At 35.5% G+C, this 16630-nt stretch overlaps 2 protein-coding genes across 4 annotated transcripts in view; one reads left to right on the forward strand and one right to left on the reverse strand.

Annotated features, from left to right (window-relative positions):
• Nucleotides 1–394: 394 nt before the first annotated feature.
• LOC109066972 (serine/threonine-protein kinase pim-2-like) lies at nt 395–3589 on the reverse strand. Its single transcript, XM_042726873.1, has 10 exons — nt 3247–3589; nt 2809–2985; nt 2502–2618; nt 2223–2360; nt 2026–2120; nt 1856–1906; nt 1358–1733; nt 1089–1265; nt 876–964; nt 395–754 (listed from the first exon to the last, which is right to left on the reverse strand). The coding sequence occupies exons 1-10, from the start codon at nt 3548–3550 to the stop codon at nt 743–745; spliced, it is 1536 nt and encodes a 511-aa protein (XP_042582807.1). The 5' UTR covers nt 3551–3589; the 3' UTR covers nt 395–742.
• An 8042-nt stretch (nt 3590–11631) lies between these two features.
• Nucleotides 11632–16630, forward strand: part of LOC109113481 (tumor protein p53-inducible protein 11-like) — a 37756-nt gene continuing 32757 nt past the window's right edge. For 2 of the 3 annotated variants that reach the window (XM_042727504.1, XM_042727501.1), the window contains exon 1: nt 11632–11755. The gene's annotated coding sequence lies outside the window, so the exon portion shown is untranslated. Of the gene's footprint in view, nt 11756–11811; nt 11964–16630 lie in introns of those variants that run through there. The other variant, XM_042727502.1, reaches the window with a different exon arrangement.

A 16630-nucleotide genomic window follows, 5' to 3' on the forward strand; every position in this document is an offset into this window, starting at 1 on the left:
ATTAGAGGAAGGGACATTTTAAAGCCTCATTTACGCTTTTCTGTTTTAATTGGTGACAGCAGATGATCAGACCAAGTTAGAAAACAAATCAGTGATCCGCCATCATGACTTTTATGGTATTTGAAAGTGTTTATATATGTATGTATTTACTCACATATTTTATATTATTCCACACCAGACTCAAGTAAGTTGTACTGAAAGTGGTTGAAGTGGCATTCATATCATAATGTCATAATGTGTGTTGTTATATTAATAACACAATGTATGTGTTGTCAACTGATATAGCCTACACAGCTTTGGCTAAATGTGCTTTATAAATCTTATCATTTTCAGAACAATTCAACTCAAGCATCCAAAATTCTGCCAAGCTAACATGGGATGTGTTTTTGAGTGAAGTGAGCATAATTTATGTCATTTTGACATTTCTGAATATTTCTGTACACTCTACACTGAATGTTTGTGTCATGATGAGCGTAGTGGTGAATGAATTGTTGACATTTATTTATTATTATTATTTTTTTTTTAGTGTTTTCACAGCTTTCCATAGAGAGATCTCTGGTAATATAACACAGTGGATAAATATCTTCATAAAAATACAAATATCTAACACAAATTATAAATATAAATAATGCCACTTTAAGCTGCCAGGCGCTACCAGGACACAAGACTCCAAGGCCTAAGTGAAGACAGAAAACAACAGAGAGGCCATGACAGGGAGTCGTTTTTTGTTGCTCTCCATGTCTTACTCCACGACCTGAAACAAAAACATAAATCAGTTTTATTAATCTTAATACATGACATTTAGAGCTAATTTGACTGATTATATAATAATTAATAATAAAAAAATTTCAAATATTAGATTCTAATCTTAGTACCGGAAACCAGTCATGGAGCTGCATCTCCTCCAGAACAAGTCTCTGCTGGGGATCTGGCTGCAGACAATCGCAAATCATCTGGCAGCATTCTGTTCAAAAAGATGAGAGAGATTATTAACATATGTTACACTTTGTTATAATTAGATTTCAAATTGTATACTTTCATAAGTATAATTCATATTGTCCATCTTTGTTCTTTTATGAAGATCTCACCTTGTGACAGGTCGGGTTTGGACCACTCATTCTTGCTGATCATTTGCAGGTCTTTGTCGTCTGGATAATACCCGCACACCATCACGAACAGCAGGATCCCTAATGACCAAACTGTCGCTGTCTTTGCATAGTACCTGCCGTCAACATCGAACTCCGGTGGACAGAACATTTTTGTACCTAGAAGGAAGAGATTTTAATATTTACCCCATTTCTACAGCATGTACAGCAGGATGTGTTTCAGTGACCTGCTAGCAAATCATAAAACTTACCATTGAAGGTCACGTAGGCAGAGTCCTTCATGAGCTTGCCACAACCGAAGTCGATCAACTTAACCTCCAACGTGTCCGGGTTCACAAGGAGGTTTTCTGATTTTATGTCTCTATGGAAGATGCCACGCTCGCAGCAAATGTTAGCGGCATGAATGACCTGCCACATTAAATGTCGTGCTATCCCCTCTTCGAGCCTTTGTTGGAGCTTCACAAAACTAAACAGGTTCATGCTAGGCATGGGCCGCTCCAAGACCATGACATAGTAATCCGGGTCGTCCTGCCAGTCCAGCAGTTTGATTATGTGTGGAACACTGGGGCCCATATTAGCCATGAGTGTCAGGCCAATCTCCATGGGGAGGCGTCTGGGATGGCCAGGCTAAAAGAAAGAACATATGATGCTCAGATGAAGGTTGTTTCTCAGATTAACATGAATATAAGATGTTATAAATGGAAAACAGTGACTGAGAAGCAATAATATAGAAAGCACAGGCTACTCACAACTCTGATATATGGCATATCTGGAGTCTTTTCTGCAATTTTCACAGCCACCTGTTCAATCAAACAAGGAATTGACAATTATCAGGTGCACAGAGATCATTCCAGTCATGAATACCGAACAAGTATGGAAAGTTTTCTAAGTAAAAAAAGAGTAAGCAAAAAAATGAAACCTTGAGGCCGTCCTTGCAGCGAGTCCCGGCATGCACATAGCCGTAGCCTCCTCTTCCCAGCTTGGGCCCAAATTCGTATTGCCAGAATATGTGGCCTATTTAAAAGATAAACAAATTCAGTTAGCATGAAATAAATTTTTACGCATTCTATAATTTATACTAACATTTTCTAATTCTCATATATTTATTATTCGTACTGTTGTCTGGCTCCTCCGCTTCATCATCTTCAGTGGAACTATCTAGAGTTTGGAAGTCCTCAGCAGCGGGGAGGACTTCAGAGCCACGAGCTTCTCCAAGATCATTAATCTCCTCAGTCTCCTGCAGAGAAGTCTGATCTAAAGAGGGAAATAATATGAATCAAATAAGATAAATAACATGAATGAAATATTGCATTCTCAAATTAGAGTGGCATTTTGAAAAACGGGGAATGTGAGAATCTGCGTGTATTATGTTTAGGATTATGGCAGTAAACTTACCCTTGTCCAGCTCTTCCGATCTGTCATCTTTAGGGGAACTAACTGGAGTGTTGACATCCTGAGGTTGGAGGATGTCTTGCTCCAGTTGTTCCTTAGCTCTGATGAGGACTTCAGACACTGGATGGAATAAAATATTGCATACTCAAATTACAGTAGTTTTTCATTTAAGGGCACTTTTGGAAAACATTTCCAAACAATGTAAATAAATTTGTTTCTGAATTAAGATTTTTACTGACAAGTTTGGCAATGAGGCCTAATAAATCCATTCACTGGGAAAGTGAGAACTGGATTATGGCAGTAAATTTACCCTTGTCCAGCTCTTCCACTTTGTCCTCTTCAGTCAAACTAGCTGGAGTGTTGACATCCTGTTGTTGGGGGACGTCCTGCTCCAGCAGTGCCTCCATAGCAGGGAGGACTTCAGAGACTGGAGGTTCTTGGTGATCATGGATCTCTACAATAGGGACGTGCTGTAGAGAAGTCTGACCTACAGGGGTAATATAAATAACTTAAGTTAAAAAAAATGCTGACTAAAAATTATTTAGACAATGTAAAGCTATCTTTACAACTAACGTTATTATATTATCATTGAGGTAGTATAATACCTTTTAGTGTGTGTGCCAGGGTTTTTTTTTTATTATTATTATTTTTTTTATAAAAAGGGCAGTTGTACACGAGAACAACAAAAGTTTCCCTAATTAAAGAATCTCCCTTTAATTAAAACTTCTATCATCGTATGTGATTTTACCATCATTAAGTCTCCGATACGATCCCGCCTCATTCTGGCACACTTCCTCAGCCTTAGCCAGGTTGTATTTTCCAGCACTTCGGCGGAAAAAGTGAAGAAGGCGATATCTCCAAAACCTTTTGTTGTTTTTCTCTTGTCTCCCTGTCTCTTTTCTCCCTATCTCATCAGCACCACCAGGCGTCTCATCAGGAGGATGAGGATGGTTTTCCGCCCTGATGGGGGAGTATTTGAGCAGCACACAGGGTTGGGGTTCGTGTGCATGCTCCACTTTAAACGCTTTCTTTAGTCTTGAAAACAATCCCATGATAACAGTTTTCTTTTTCACTCTAAAAACATACTACTCCGAAACTTCAACCAACAAAATGAGCTAAGTTCTAAGCCTTAAATACTACCATAGGCGACACGTTCTAATTGTTCCGTGACGTCACAGAAGGCACATACAGATGTGTACAGCTGGAATGATAGAAGTGCGCGCCCTGTTCCTTTTGAATATTAACATTAAGTGCACGCGCACAGATAGACCCAAAGTGTTGCTCAAGCACCTGAACTTTTGGCTAGATAACTGAACTTTTTTGCAAGTGTTACAGTGGAATGGTCAAAAAAGCCTCGATATGTTAATTTGTGTGTGTGCTCATAACATAATAGGCTTATATTAAAGTTTTTGTTCTATTCTGCCGATGGAAATAGTTCCAAACAAAGCATGTTTCCTTCTTGAACGATTCCGCGTTTTTGAACGAATTGAGTGATTCAGTCATTTAATAACAATTTTATAACATTCGTAACATTAAATAACCATTCTATGATTCACTTACTTGGCGTCACCTACTGGTGGTTTTAGTTTAGTATCATTTCTTTGCTCTAGCATTTCTCTATTTAAAATGATATATTTAGAATTAATTAATTTGTTGGTATGAAGGCCCTATAGTGTAAATTAGTGTAAGTAATTAAAATATTTTCAACATTATGGAACTTTTTTTTATAATTAATTAAGAGAGTGGTGACCTTTTTGCAATTGAGCACCCCCCAACTGTCTGTGCATGGCTGTGATTAAATGGGAGTTTTGTACTTGTTTAACTTGCTTACAGTACTGTAACTGTACATGACAAGAAGACCAGTCAGAGACCAGTTATACTGTTGTAAGAACAGCAAAACATCCTTATGACCAGATCTTTCTTGACGAGAATACATCTGGATGATTTCAGAAGTCTTTGAATCAGAAACATTCATCCGGTCAGTTGCTTTGTATTACTGTTACAGGAAAACTCTTGCTATATTATAAGTTAATTCAACATGTGACATTTCTTAATTTCTTCATTATGACAGGTGCTGAATTGACAAGCCACAGCAACACATCCCGCCCTATTGTTTTGTTTTATTTATTTATTTTTTTAATTGTATTTTTTATATACTCCTCTTGGCATATAATTTATCTTTGGCATTTTCTGATGTAAAATCTAATCAGTTAAGTACAATAATCAACCTTGCTCCTCTTCCCTGAAATGTAATTAGGTTTTGGGCATTTAAAGGAATTAAGGCAAGAAGAACTGTGATAGAGTGTTTTATGAAGCACAGTAATTTGGAAAAAGCTTAGAAAGCCTTGACCTCTGGTGAGTGGGTCAGACATTGTTTTATTCATTAAACTACAGGCCAAGAGAAGCTTTTTGAAACTGCACGTATCCAGAGTGTTTGGTATTTCATATCTGAATTTAATATCTACATATAGTGTACTCAAAGCAGCATTGAATGAAGGTTTTTATGGTCAGCAGGTATTTGCTTATCGACGCACATTCGCTTCTGAAAATGTGTTTAAGATATTGCCAAACTCATCAGAGCAAGGTTGCTTCAAAAGAATTGTAAGAACTAACAAAACACCTGCATCTTCTTGGAAATATCAAACAAATTTTCTTAGGTACTTGTTGTTACTGCCGTTTTTACAGGAAATGAAATGACAGAGTTGAATGCCTGGTTGACTGTATTGTTGAACTTTCAGCAGGAGGGTGTACTATTAAAGCATGGGGAAAATGACTTCGGATGTACTCAACCTGAAAAAACTGCGCTCAGTTATGGCTGGGACTTGCTGCTTTTGTTAATCATGCATGTCACAACTGAGCAGCAATGAATGAAATTTAGATGTAATGTAACCCAATTTTGACATTTTCATTTATTTAGTGCTTAAAAAATTCCCAAATTATTTTTAATACTGTGCTGCTTCTTCCTTTCAGATTGTAGCCTTATTTGTGATTTATTATACAGATTAAATATTTCCTGAAATAAAGCATAAGAAATATAAAGCACAGTAAAATGCTTTGTGTCTGCTGTTCGAGATACTGCCTGCATGTGTGAAAGTGCTTAGAGACATATTGAGCCAATTTCTTGATATTACAGCAATTAATGTAATTTATTTGGGGAAACCAATTAATTTTGTGAATGCTACACTTGTGTGAGGTACAGCTTTCTGTGTTTCTATTTTACCAATATCATTTTTATTATACCTACTTCATTTAATCATGTTTGGATCCTATTTCAAAGACGTGGCACTGGTGCTTTCAAATCTAAAGCAGGAATTTAATAAACTGAAGAATGTCAGAGAGCTGAGCCAAAACTCAGCTGGCCCCAATACAGAAGGAAAAACTCTGGAATCACCTTTAACTGAATTACCAATATATAGAAAAACTCATGGAATATTCAAAGATATAGCTGACATCACAAAGGAGTATATCAATTTTATGTTTAACAAGTGGTAATATCTTTTCTAAAACCAGGTAAACCATGCAAATATTAATTAAATTTTCCAGCAAATAATACAATTGTACCAAAGAGACTTTGGTACAATCTAAATCCTCAGTGCCTTTGTTCCATAAGATTACGAAGTCAAAGCCAAGAGTCAGAAGTCACAGCCTCTACAGGTCCTGGGATGCATTGTATGCACTTTTCACTGCTAATAAAAGATTCACTGCAAGCATTTCCATCACTGGGTTATAGAACATCCTGTAAAGGAAACCAATCACCTAGAATGTTCCTTAGCATTTGATGCTATTAAAACTCTAATTCTCTTTTGTTTTTTCAGCTTTTTGTGTGTGTGTGTGGTACTTGGCCAGTACAGACAACATCATATAATTGCACTGACTGTTATTATGAACCAAGGTCAGTTTTAATGAAATCTACATATTACAAAAACATGGTATAAATAATGAGATTAAAGGCCTGAGAGAGAAGATAAGTGTCATCCAGAGTCAAAATCAGCGTTTAAACTGTTCATTTGAGCAACTTAACAAATCATAATAAATGTGTCATTGATATTTCCATGACAACAAAATGCTATTTTACACAAAATCATGAAAAATAAGAAGATAAATACACAAAAACAATATTAACAGTTTTAATGATAACATTATTCTTCATTCAAACAACATATGGTGCTAAACATTTGCAGACATGATTGAATTGGTTTGTTCTGATGTTTGAAATATGCATCATTAAATAAACAGTCATTATTTTCTAGTCTGTTTAGTGGGGCAGAAATGATACATTTCCCTATTAATCTAATAAGACGTTGAGAACTTTAGGTATGGGTACCACAGAAATCCTAAATTTCACATAGAAATTTTAAATGTTAATTTATATTATCCACCGTTGTCCAACACATGCCCTGGTCCTATTTAAAAGTTCTGAAAACTTGCAATGAATTCAGCATCTTTTCAGTTAAATTCAGTTTTTGGTTTGTAAATTTAGTTTATATGAATTATTTCATAATGCTAATTAGCTAGCTATAGATGTCCAATTGTTTTATGACATAATTTAAGGAGACTTTTTATTGTAAGCTTTTTTATCATATTTATGGCTATACTGTCAGTTCAATACAAGTACATAATACAGTTATGGCTGAGATTACATGAAAAATTCACACCCAAGGCAGGTCTTCATAAATAAGAATAATTATCAATACTGTCCACCTGGTGGAGCTATTTTGTTAGTGAACCCTTAGATTACAATCCTATTCAAAATCATACAATAATCATAGACATTTCGCTTTGAAATCTTGTTCAAGATGCGTCATTATTGTTAGGACTGACCAATTAGTTGTCAAGAAATGTTCACATAAAAGCCAAAATGGCAAGATTGTGTCAGATGCTTTTGGGAAGTAGTCCTAAAAATATATTTTTCTTTTAGAAAGAAAATGAGCTAGGTAAATCCTTCTAATGTCTTGTGTCTTGCAGATAGTGACATCTGAGACAAACGATACTCATTGTCAAGGTGTTAATATGTTTATATGCATCTCTGTGGTACTACATTTGCGTTTGTGCAACAACAGGGCAGGGGTAATAGGCCTATTTGTTTTTTCAAGTGTTGGAAATTAGATTCCCTTCTTTGCTGCAAGCTCAAAGTCTCAACACACTGGAAGGAGGTAATTTTATATCTCAGCTGGGGGTACACTTTCCCTCTGGACTGTAACATGAAGTGGACCATTTTCTCTCACACTCTTTCTGAGCAAGATTTTGTCCTTCCTTGTGTACATTTATCACAACAACCCATAAGACAAAACTCTTAAGCCTTTCACAGTTTTTATGCAGTATTCCTTAGATTTGAAGGGAATCTCTTTATTATTATTATTATTATTTTACATTTGCCATTTAATATCTATCTGCTTGAGTGTTGCTGTGATGGTTTAAATGTTGCTGTGGAAAAGAGCACCATGCATTATGACCACACACTGGGTTAAATAAGATCTTTTCATTCAAATACCTGAAAGGGGACATTGATAATGCTTTTGTGGGGTACATTAGGTACAACGAGCAAAGCTAAGAGATGACTTCTTTGGCTTGATCATGTGTTTAATATGTGTTGGTCATACATTGTAAAATACTATTATTTCTGATACCAAAATCAACAGCACAAAATTAGCTAGTGATCTATTTATAGGCTGTTCTGAGAACTTCATTAGAGATGGAACATATGACTAGCAGGAAATGTAGTGTTTTGATGAGGTTTATAATGACAGTAAATGAAAAAAAATTACATTAAATTCTGCATTTATGGGTTTGTTGTTATTAAGTTGTGGCTTCAAATGATGGTAGTTTCAGACCCTCTGCCATCCCATCTCCTCACAACTGCACAGCAAGAGTTTCTGTTGCCATGGTGATGCCTTTGGTTTTTTTTATGACCACTGCACTTAAATACATTAAACTGAACCCATTAAATTGTCCACAAGTACAGGAAAGTCACAATATATATGCACTTTTGATCAATACTTTTAATACTGCTCGATCTATAAATTCTAAAAATGTGAAAATGTTAATGCAATAAGGTGGGTTATACTGTAGCCTTTATAAAACTGCTGGATTTACACTCACTCTGTTTTGCTTGGATTGCAATAATCCTGTTTCACAGTGTCATGTTGCAGTTATAATTTTTCACAAAATTTTCCCTCAAACGTCTCAAGAGCAGGAGTTTTATTATTAAAAATATTTTTTTATTAATTTTTTTTTTCTTTTCCCTCAGGTGTATGATTTACATTAGACTAGGTTGAAAAGATCAGTTTAAGGTACACATTTTTAATCTACATGAATTTAAAAAATGAATGATGGATATCTTAACATATTCTTATCATGTTTTTTTTTTTTATATAAATTTTCCAGCACTGAAAAACTAAAAACAAATATTTTCTTAATTATTATTTTTATTTCTTTTTTATTTAAAAAAAAAATGTATATGAAATAGAGGAACCAAACCAAAGCTCAGAGCCTGATAAATATCCTGTCTAAAGTCTCATTATTCACATCTGTATGAGTCATGACTCCATTTAAAAATATTTGTTTGTTCTTTCTGGCCATTTCTTGCTCTCTTTACATCTTATCTATTCATGCTTTGCACTTTAACTAACTGCTGTTACCGGTATAAACTGAGGTTTTCTTTCCTCTTCTGTGGCAGGATGTTTCTTTTCTGCTGTTCACTTTCACATCTTAAGTCATCATCATGATCCATTAAAAGTGTCATGGGAAGCATAGAATAACAGGGGAGCGGCTCAGTATTTTCCTCTTTGGAAATCCATTCTATTACATGACTAGAATTTAACTGAGGTCATATGCAATGCAAACAGTCATATTACTTTTCATAGTATTTTATATTTTCTATAATAGATTAACCATTAACCCGGTTCAGGCATATCATATCACTCATCATTCGGGAGTTATCATTAAAATAATTCCTGTTTTTGTTTCGTTATTAATTAGCTGTTGTGGTCTTGTGAACAAGAAATACAGTGTTTTACTGTTTAGAGCAAGGTCATAGTGAAGTTTACTTTGGAGGTAAGAGTTAAACCCGATTTAGATGGAGGAACAAGCATTCAGCATTATGATAAGGACTTGCACTGGGCTGCTGGACATACAAATATATTACATATATGACAAGAATTGACTGAGGATGCAAATAATCCATATCTCTAGTTCAACACCATGGGAGAGATTTTTGCCGTATCTTTTTATTGACCTTTCTGTGAAATCAAAGTGTGTATTTCGCTTTCCTATCTGCATACAGAATTAATGCATATATGAATGAGTTTAAAAGACTCTATGTTGAGGCTTTTGTCCGGTTTTTGGCTTATAATGTAACCAATATATCCTGTCATCAGCTATATCAGGTCATCCAGCCTATCTGGGCCTAGACATTTCTCCATCCTTTTTTTTCTCTTTTGTGGAATGAGAGCTTTTTGGAAAAATCCCCAAAATTTACACACCCTTCCAATCCAAGATGTAGATGAGTTGTTTCTTCATGGGTGCCGTCAGAATGAGAGTCCAAACACCAGATAAAAGCATGACTATAATCCAGTAATTCACACAGCTCAAAACAGTTCTAAACAAATATGTATGTTTGTTGTGAGAGGACAACAGAGGGTGGACTTTTTTTTTTTTTTCCTGAAGGAAGCGTTATTTTGAATTATGAATAAACTTGTATTTTAGTCGGAAACAATTGTTTGTAGATTGTAGATCTTCATTTGTGGGTATTCCAACAGTTCCTTTAAATTGTGCAGTCTATATGTTCTGGACCTGCCTTGCACTACATCTTCACTTCAGAAACTAATTTTGTACTGTTTTGAAACTGAAATTGTACTATATATAAAAAGTGTAATCACAAACAACCATACCAGTTAAAGCATATACCCAGTCTGCATCTATATTAACTTTGAATTAATTAAATCATAAATAAAAATGTCTTTAACCTGAGGGATTTTTTTTCTCCTTTTTTATTACTTAATAAATGAATTTGTAAATATAAATAAATGTCTGTCTTAAGGTTGAATGCTACACAGGGCAGAAAATAGATTCGCCAATGAGAAATTTCCAAGTGATCAGTCTGCAAATTAATTTAGCTCACTACAGTCTGCATTCATGAATGGCTTCTGCTGAGGCACTCAGGCAAAAAAATCTTAGATTTGATTTCATGAGAGAGATTAAAGCACCTTTCATCATATTACATGAATTGATTAAGTGATTCAGTTTATACCTTCACAATAAAATAGATGCTCACAACAAATAACAGATACCCAACAGTGGCTTCTGATTTATTCTGAAGACAGCATGTTCACCAGTTCATCTTAAATTGTCTGCCTTCTTTTCTTTAATAATGAAGACCATTCTGTGAGGTCAAATGGGCTATGTCTCATTAACTCAGACATTTTGAATCCAGTGTCCAATAACACAAGTTAAAATTCCAATATCATCATATTTTTGTAATAGCTTTTGGGTAAAACAGAGTGTGAGTTAACATGAATCATGTATACTGGCAGAGAACCTTGGACCAGAAACGCATGCTCTAAAATCCAGCAGGGATAGTACAAACAAAATGTAAAATTCTGTCAATATTTACTCACCCCAGGTCTGTTTGGAATATGATAAAATAATTCATTTTTGAGTGAACTACACCTCTGTTATTATTTCCTTTTTTAATTAATTTTAAGACATAGACTACTATACAACATTTTAAAATTAGTTATTTTTCATAGAAGAAATATTGCTATAAATACTGTATGTTTTCTCTATTCAAACTACAGCAAATATAATTGCCCTACTTTTTGCTTATGCTTCCACCTGAAAAAAAGTGTGCAATGCAGTGACTAAACGTGTCTGTCTATGAATATCACACAGAAACACCTTTTTTTTTTTTTTTACTTTCATGAACATGGTGTCATCAATCTCAAAGGCATACTCTGACACATATTGACTGCTTTATTGGCAAAAACAGTCCATATGGCACCTTCAGCTTCATATGAGGAAGAAAACCCTTTCGAGACATGCATGCTGTCTGGGACACAAACCGGTAATTTTACAGTGAGGCCGACGAGAATGTTTAGTCAGCTACATTCCTTACGGTAGTTTCCCGCCGCAGCGCGCGCGAATTCTCTTCCTTACGGTAAGTGCGCGCGGCTTGTGTTGGTTTTGCGATTGTCACAACTGTAGCACGCGAGCGGCGCACTACATCAAGGTAGCAAACAACAGCCTGTCTGCGAGAAAAGGTAAAAATGGATAATGATTTCTCTTTCTTATGGAATGCTAGCTGCAATTCTTCATTTAAAGTCAAGCATTATTGTAGTTGGTTTTGTTCAAAGAGAGCAAAAGTGTTACTAGGACAATTTCTTTTTGAAGGAAGGGTGTCTAGCTATACAGTTAGTCACCTTCTCTCTGTTTGGTCCGATTAATAAAACCCTGGAAACAACGTCTACGGTAATTAAACACTTACCATTTACAGTATTATTCTGTTTTAGCTTTAGACTAAAGAGAATAACTGGCTGGCATTGAAAAGTTAGCGAATAAATCAACTGTCGTCCAAACTCGACGTGTTCTCTACCGTCTTTTGTCATTTGTTTTCTTTCTTTCTTTCTTTCTTTCTTTCTTTCTTTCTTTCTTTCTTTCTTTCTTTCTTTCTTTCTTTCTTTCTTTCTTTCTTTCTTTCTTTTTCTTTCTTTTTTTCCTTTCTTTCTTTCTTTCTTTCTTTCTTTCTTTCTTTCTTTTTCTTTTTTTTTTATAAAAAAGGTCTCCAACACCATTCTCTATTCTTCAAGTCTTCAAGTAGGCTACTGCATTAGGCGAACCGAGACTTGTCCGAGCACTTGCATGTTATTGCTCTTTTGTTTTGGCTCTTTTGTAAGTTGCTTTGGATAAAAGCATCTGTTAAATGACTAAATGTAGTGTTGCCGTTATTTTACAACTGCTTTCGCTATTCTTGTAATTGGCTGTTGATGTAGAGGTTTTTATTATGCAGTGGATGAAAATCGAAATCCAGTCTTGTGTACTGCTACACTTTCTTATGTTAACACAGAAACCAGCCTTATTTTTCAGAAGCACAGAATCGTGTCTAAAGCACTTAATGCATCAGTGGTGTTAGGGACAGGGTTTAAGAGGGTAAGCAAAACAACTGGCCACAAGATCTCATTTTGCTTGCTTTTAAAGTGGTTTAAACATGCGTAGTTATGATTATTTGGACTTTGTTTGATCCAAATTCTCTCTACACTGCACAGATACAATTTAACCTAATGACACTCATCTAGACATGTCTTGGTTTGTAAGTAAGTTTGATATAGTGACCCAAGTCACTTTTCAAGAAAAAAATAGTGTAAAACATCCACCCTGCATTAGGGCTGTGCATTGAAGAAAAATGCGATAATCGATATGCGATACGATATTGCTTAAAGTATGTAAAATCAATTTAAATTATATTTTAAAATATTTAAAAATGAAAATTATATAACCAATTTGTTTCACATTTTTCTCGGAAAAGAAAGATTCACTATAACTTCTGAAAGTGACCAGCAGTATTTTAGCAAAAAAAAAAAAAATAATAATAATAATGACACTAATTTTATATCATTGTAACTTTGCTTTCCATACACTTTAAGTACTTCTTCATATACCACAGCAAAAACTATAGTCTGAGAAAGCTGATTAAAGGCAAGTGAAATACACAATTTACAAGCATAGATAAAATAAACAGTAGTATTTAGGTACAGAAATGTAATACTTAAGTGTAAAATAACACTACATAGTGTTCACTGTATGAATTACATTTAGATAAATCTTTGTTATAGCTGTTTGATTAACATTAGTGACATTCAGCAGCACGTATTTATAGGCTGCTGTCCCTTTAAAACCAACTGCATATATATACTCCTGTATAATGATACACAACCGATTTCTTTCTCAGCTGTTTACATTCATTTAAAACATAACCAGCTGCGCTATTCAAACATGAGAAGAAGCGAAAGAGGAATCAACTCAGTGTTCACAATATGTAATTTTTCACCACTAGAGGGCGCATATTCAAACAAACAAAGAAACAAAGGCGTAGTTTGATGATGCCGTAACTGAGTGTGGAATCATGGGAGTTGTCGTCTTCATGCCCACAGCTGATGCAATCCGACAGAACTCGGGGAGAAATCATGTTCATGGATGAGCTGGATGATTTATTAACGTAGTATAGTATGAAGCAGGGTGAGGCTGAAAGCATGACACACGGCTCGAAAGCAGCGGACCTTCCGGTCGTGAGTATGTGGGGGGGGGGAAAGCAGTGCTGTTATATCATACTAGATACATTTGAAAGTTCTGTTATAATGCTACTCTGTGCGGTCATCACCGGTCTATTAAAACGCACAACATATTAAAGTGTCTTTGGTGTTTCCATGTTTTCTACAAAACAAAACGGAAATGGTGGGGTTATGACGTCATTGGCAGGCGCCACAATGACACTATGGACACGGTCTGTGTCACTAGATAAAATTGCTTATTTCTCTGGATTTAAACATTCCTTGAAAAATTTGGGATAATGTAAGTACTAGGCATGGGCCTATTACCGGTTTCAAGGTATACCGCGATTTGAAAATATCACGGTTTCAAAACCACTAATATTTTCCATTATACCGTTCTTGCGGTATGCGCTGTTTTCCATGTCTCCTCAAAGACTGAAAGAGTAGGAATCCCTCAGACTGAGTGCAGTGTAGAGAGTAACACTGAGCCCTCCTCCTCCTGTTGGTGCGAGCGAGTGGTCAGTCACGTGAGTGTAGGATGACCGAACTTAAGGCCCGGGTATACTTCACATTCAGCGTTCCTTTCCTTCTCGCGCACAGCCGTGTCCTCACAGCTTTCAAAAGTATACTCAACGCAGATGAGTGCAGACAGATAAGCTTGACACATGCGCAGTACCACGGGGTGCACGGATGTCCGCGAGCCCTCTTGATGACGAAAATAATGTAATGCTGACGGCCGTTTTTTACCTTATAACGCTCTGTTCTGGACTTGCACAAACTGAGTTGCAATGCAATAATTTTCCAAAATGTCATTTATGTGAAAATATGAAGTCCGTTAACACAGGCCAGAGACACTGAAGATGGATGCACAGAGAAAAATACTGTAGCAGGCAGATCACTCACTGTTCATGATGCACAAACTATTGGAAGAAAATAGTTCCAGAGGTGTTCCAGAGGCGCCTCCTGCTGTCAGAGAGTGAATATGTGTCTCATTCAGAGCTTCTGCTGTTTGTTTCGTTCAGGCATGTAGTATAATTTCACAAAGCTTGTCAGAACATTCTGTTTTTGGGTTATTATTAAATCAAAGTATGTGTATGATTATTATTATATAACTATATGATAAGAAGTGATATAAATAATATGTATATGAATTATATAACTAAAATTAACCAATTACAGATTTAGGTTAAATAAAGATGTCTTTATTTATTTCTTTTTAGGAAACAAATCAAAGAAAAAATAAAGTTATTCTACTGTTTCTAATATTCTGTATGTTGCTCGAAAACAAAATATATTGTGTCCAGCGGAAATTTTTTTATTTTTTTTTACCCAGTCATTTAAAAATAACACATTTCAGAGCTGTAACAACAATACCGTGATATTTTTGCTTAAGGTTATCATACCGTCAGAATCTCATACCGGCAAAATATATAACACTGTTCTAGTGGTTATTAGATATTTTAATAAAAAGAGCTTACATTATGTGCCTTTAAAGGATTAGTTCACTTCTGAATTAAAATTTCCTCACCCCCTCTCATCCAAGATGTTCATGTATTTCTTTCTTTAGACGAAAAGAAATTAAGGTTTTTGAGGAAAACATTCCATGGTTTTTCTCTATATAGTGGACTTCCATGGGGTTCACTGGATGGAAGGTCCAAATTGCAGCTTCAGTGCAGCTTCAAAGCGTTCTACACGATCCCAGATGAGGAATAAGGGTCTTATCTATTAAACAACTGGTCATTTTCTAAAAAAAAATACAATTTATATACTTTTTAACCTCAAACGCTCATCTTGTTTAGCTCTGCATGAACTCTGTGCATTCTGGTCCATGACAGTTAGGGTATATTGAAAAACTCCCATCTCATTTTCTCCTCCAACTTCAAAATCATTCTTGATTGCGGGTTAACGTTTTTTTTTTTTTTTTGTAAATGGCATTTGAACTTCTTCACTTTCAAACACTGGGTCAGTACTTCTGCAGCTACTGTTTCAAATGGAACTGCACAGAGTATGCATGCGCATTGCAGAGCTACACAAGACAAGCGTTTGTTGTTAAAAAGTATATGATTTTTATTCTTTTTTTTAGAAAATGTCAAGGATGCAAAGTCATTGAGAAGAACAAAGAACAAATTTTGCTATATATAGATGAAATATTGATAAACTATACCGTATATATGTTTCTGATAAAACAAACATTGATTGATAGTCATACCCTAGAACCCGAAGGCTTACTGTGTTGCAGTAAAGACTTAAATGGTGTAGAAATTTATGACGATATAGAAAAAAAAAACATGGAACAACATTCTATTGGTGATTGCAGCTGGCAGGCAGCAGCATTTATAAGTGCAAACAAAATTTTCCAATGAGCTACTGTCATCGTTGACAGACTACCTAATTCGAAGTGTAAATCTATTGTCATAAGGTAGCAGCAGCAGGTGTGTGTTCGACTTCAAGCAGATTGGTCGGTGTATGACGTCAAAATACCGCGAGAGTGGCTTACCCCTTATTTACCCCTAATTTACACTGCATGCGTCTGCAGTAGGCCTGCACGATAAATCGTTATAAAATCGCGATCTCGATTCACCCTGTTCACGATTTAATTTTTAAATGACTTCGATTTAAAAAAAAAAAAAAAAAAAATCAGCCTTTATTTTGAAAGGACCGCTCTCACCGGGCTTCACCCTCAGCCAACGACAAAGCGCCTTTTAGTCTCGTCTTTCACTCGTCGAGCGAGCGCGGTAGTTCGGAAATAAACAAAATGGATATTGATGAAAACCCAGGTCCTTTGTGACGAGAATCAGCCAACACACTCAGTCTCAAACTTGTTCCGAAAAAAGGCTCACATTCGGTGGTGTGGAAGTATTTTGGATTCAA

The sequence above is a fragment of the Cyprinus carpio genome, chromosome B7, assembly GCF_018340385.1.
Source record: "Cyprinus carpio isolate SPL01 chromosome B7, ASM1834038v1, whole genome shotgun sequence".
NCBI classification, from domain to species: domain Eukaryota; kingdom Metazoa; phylum Chordata; class Actinopteri; order Cypriniformes; family Cyprinidae; genus Cyprinus; species Cyprinus carpio.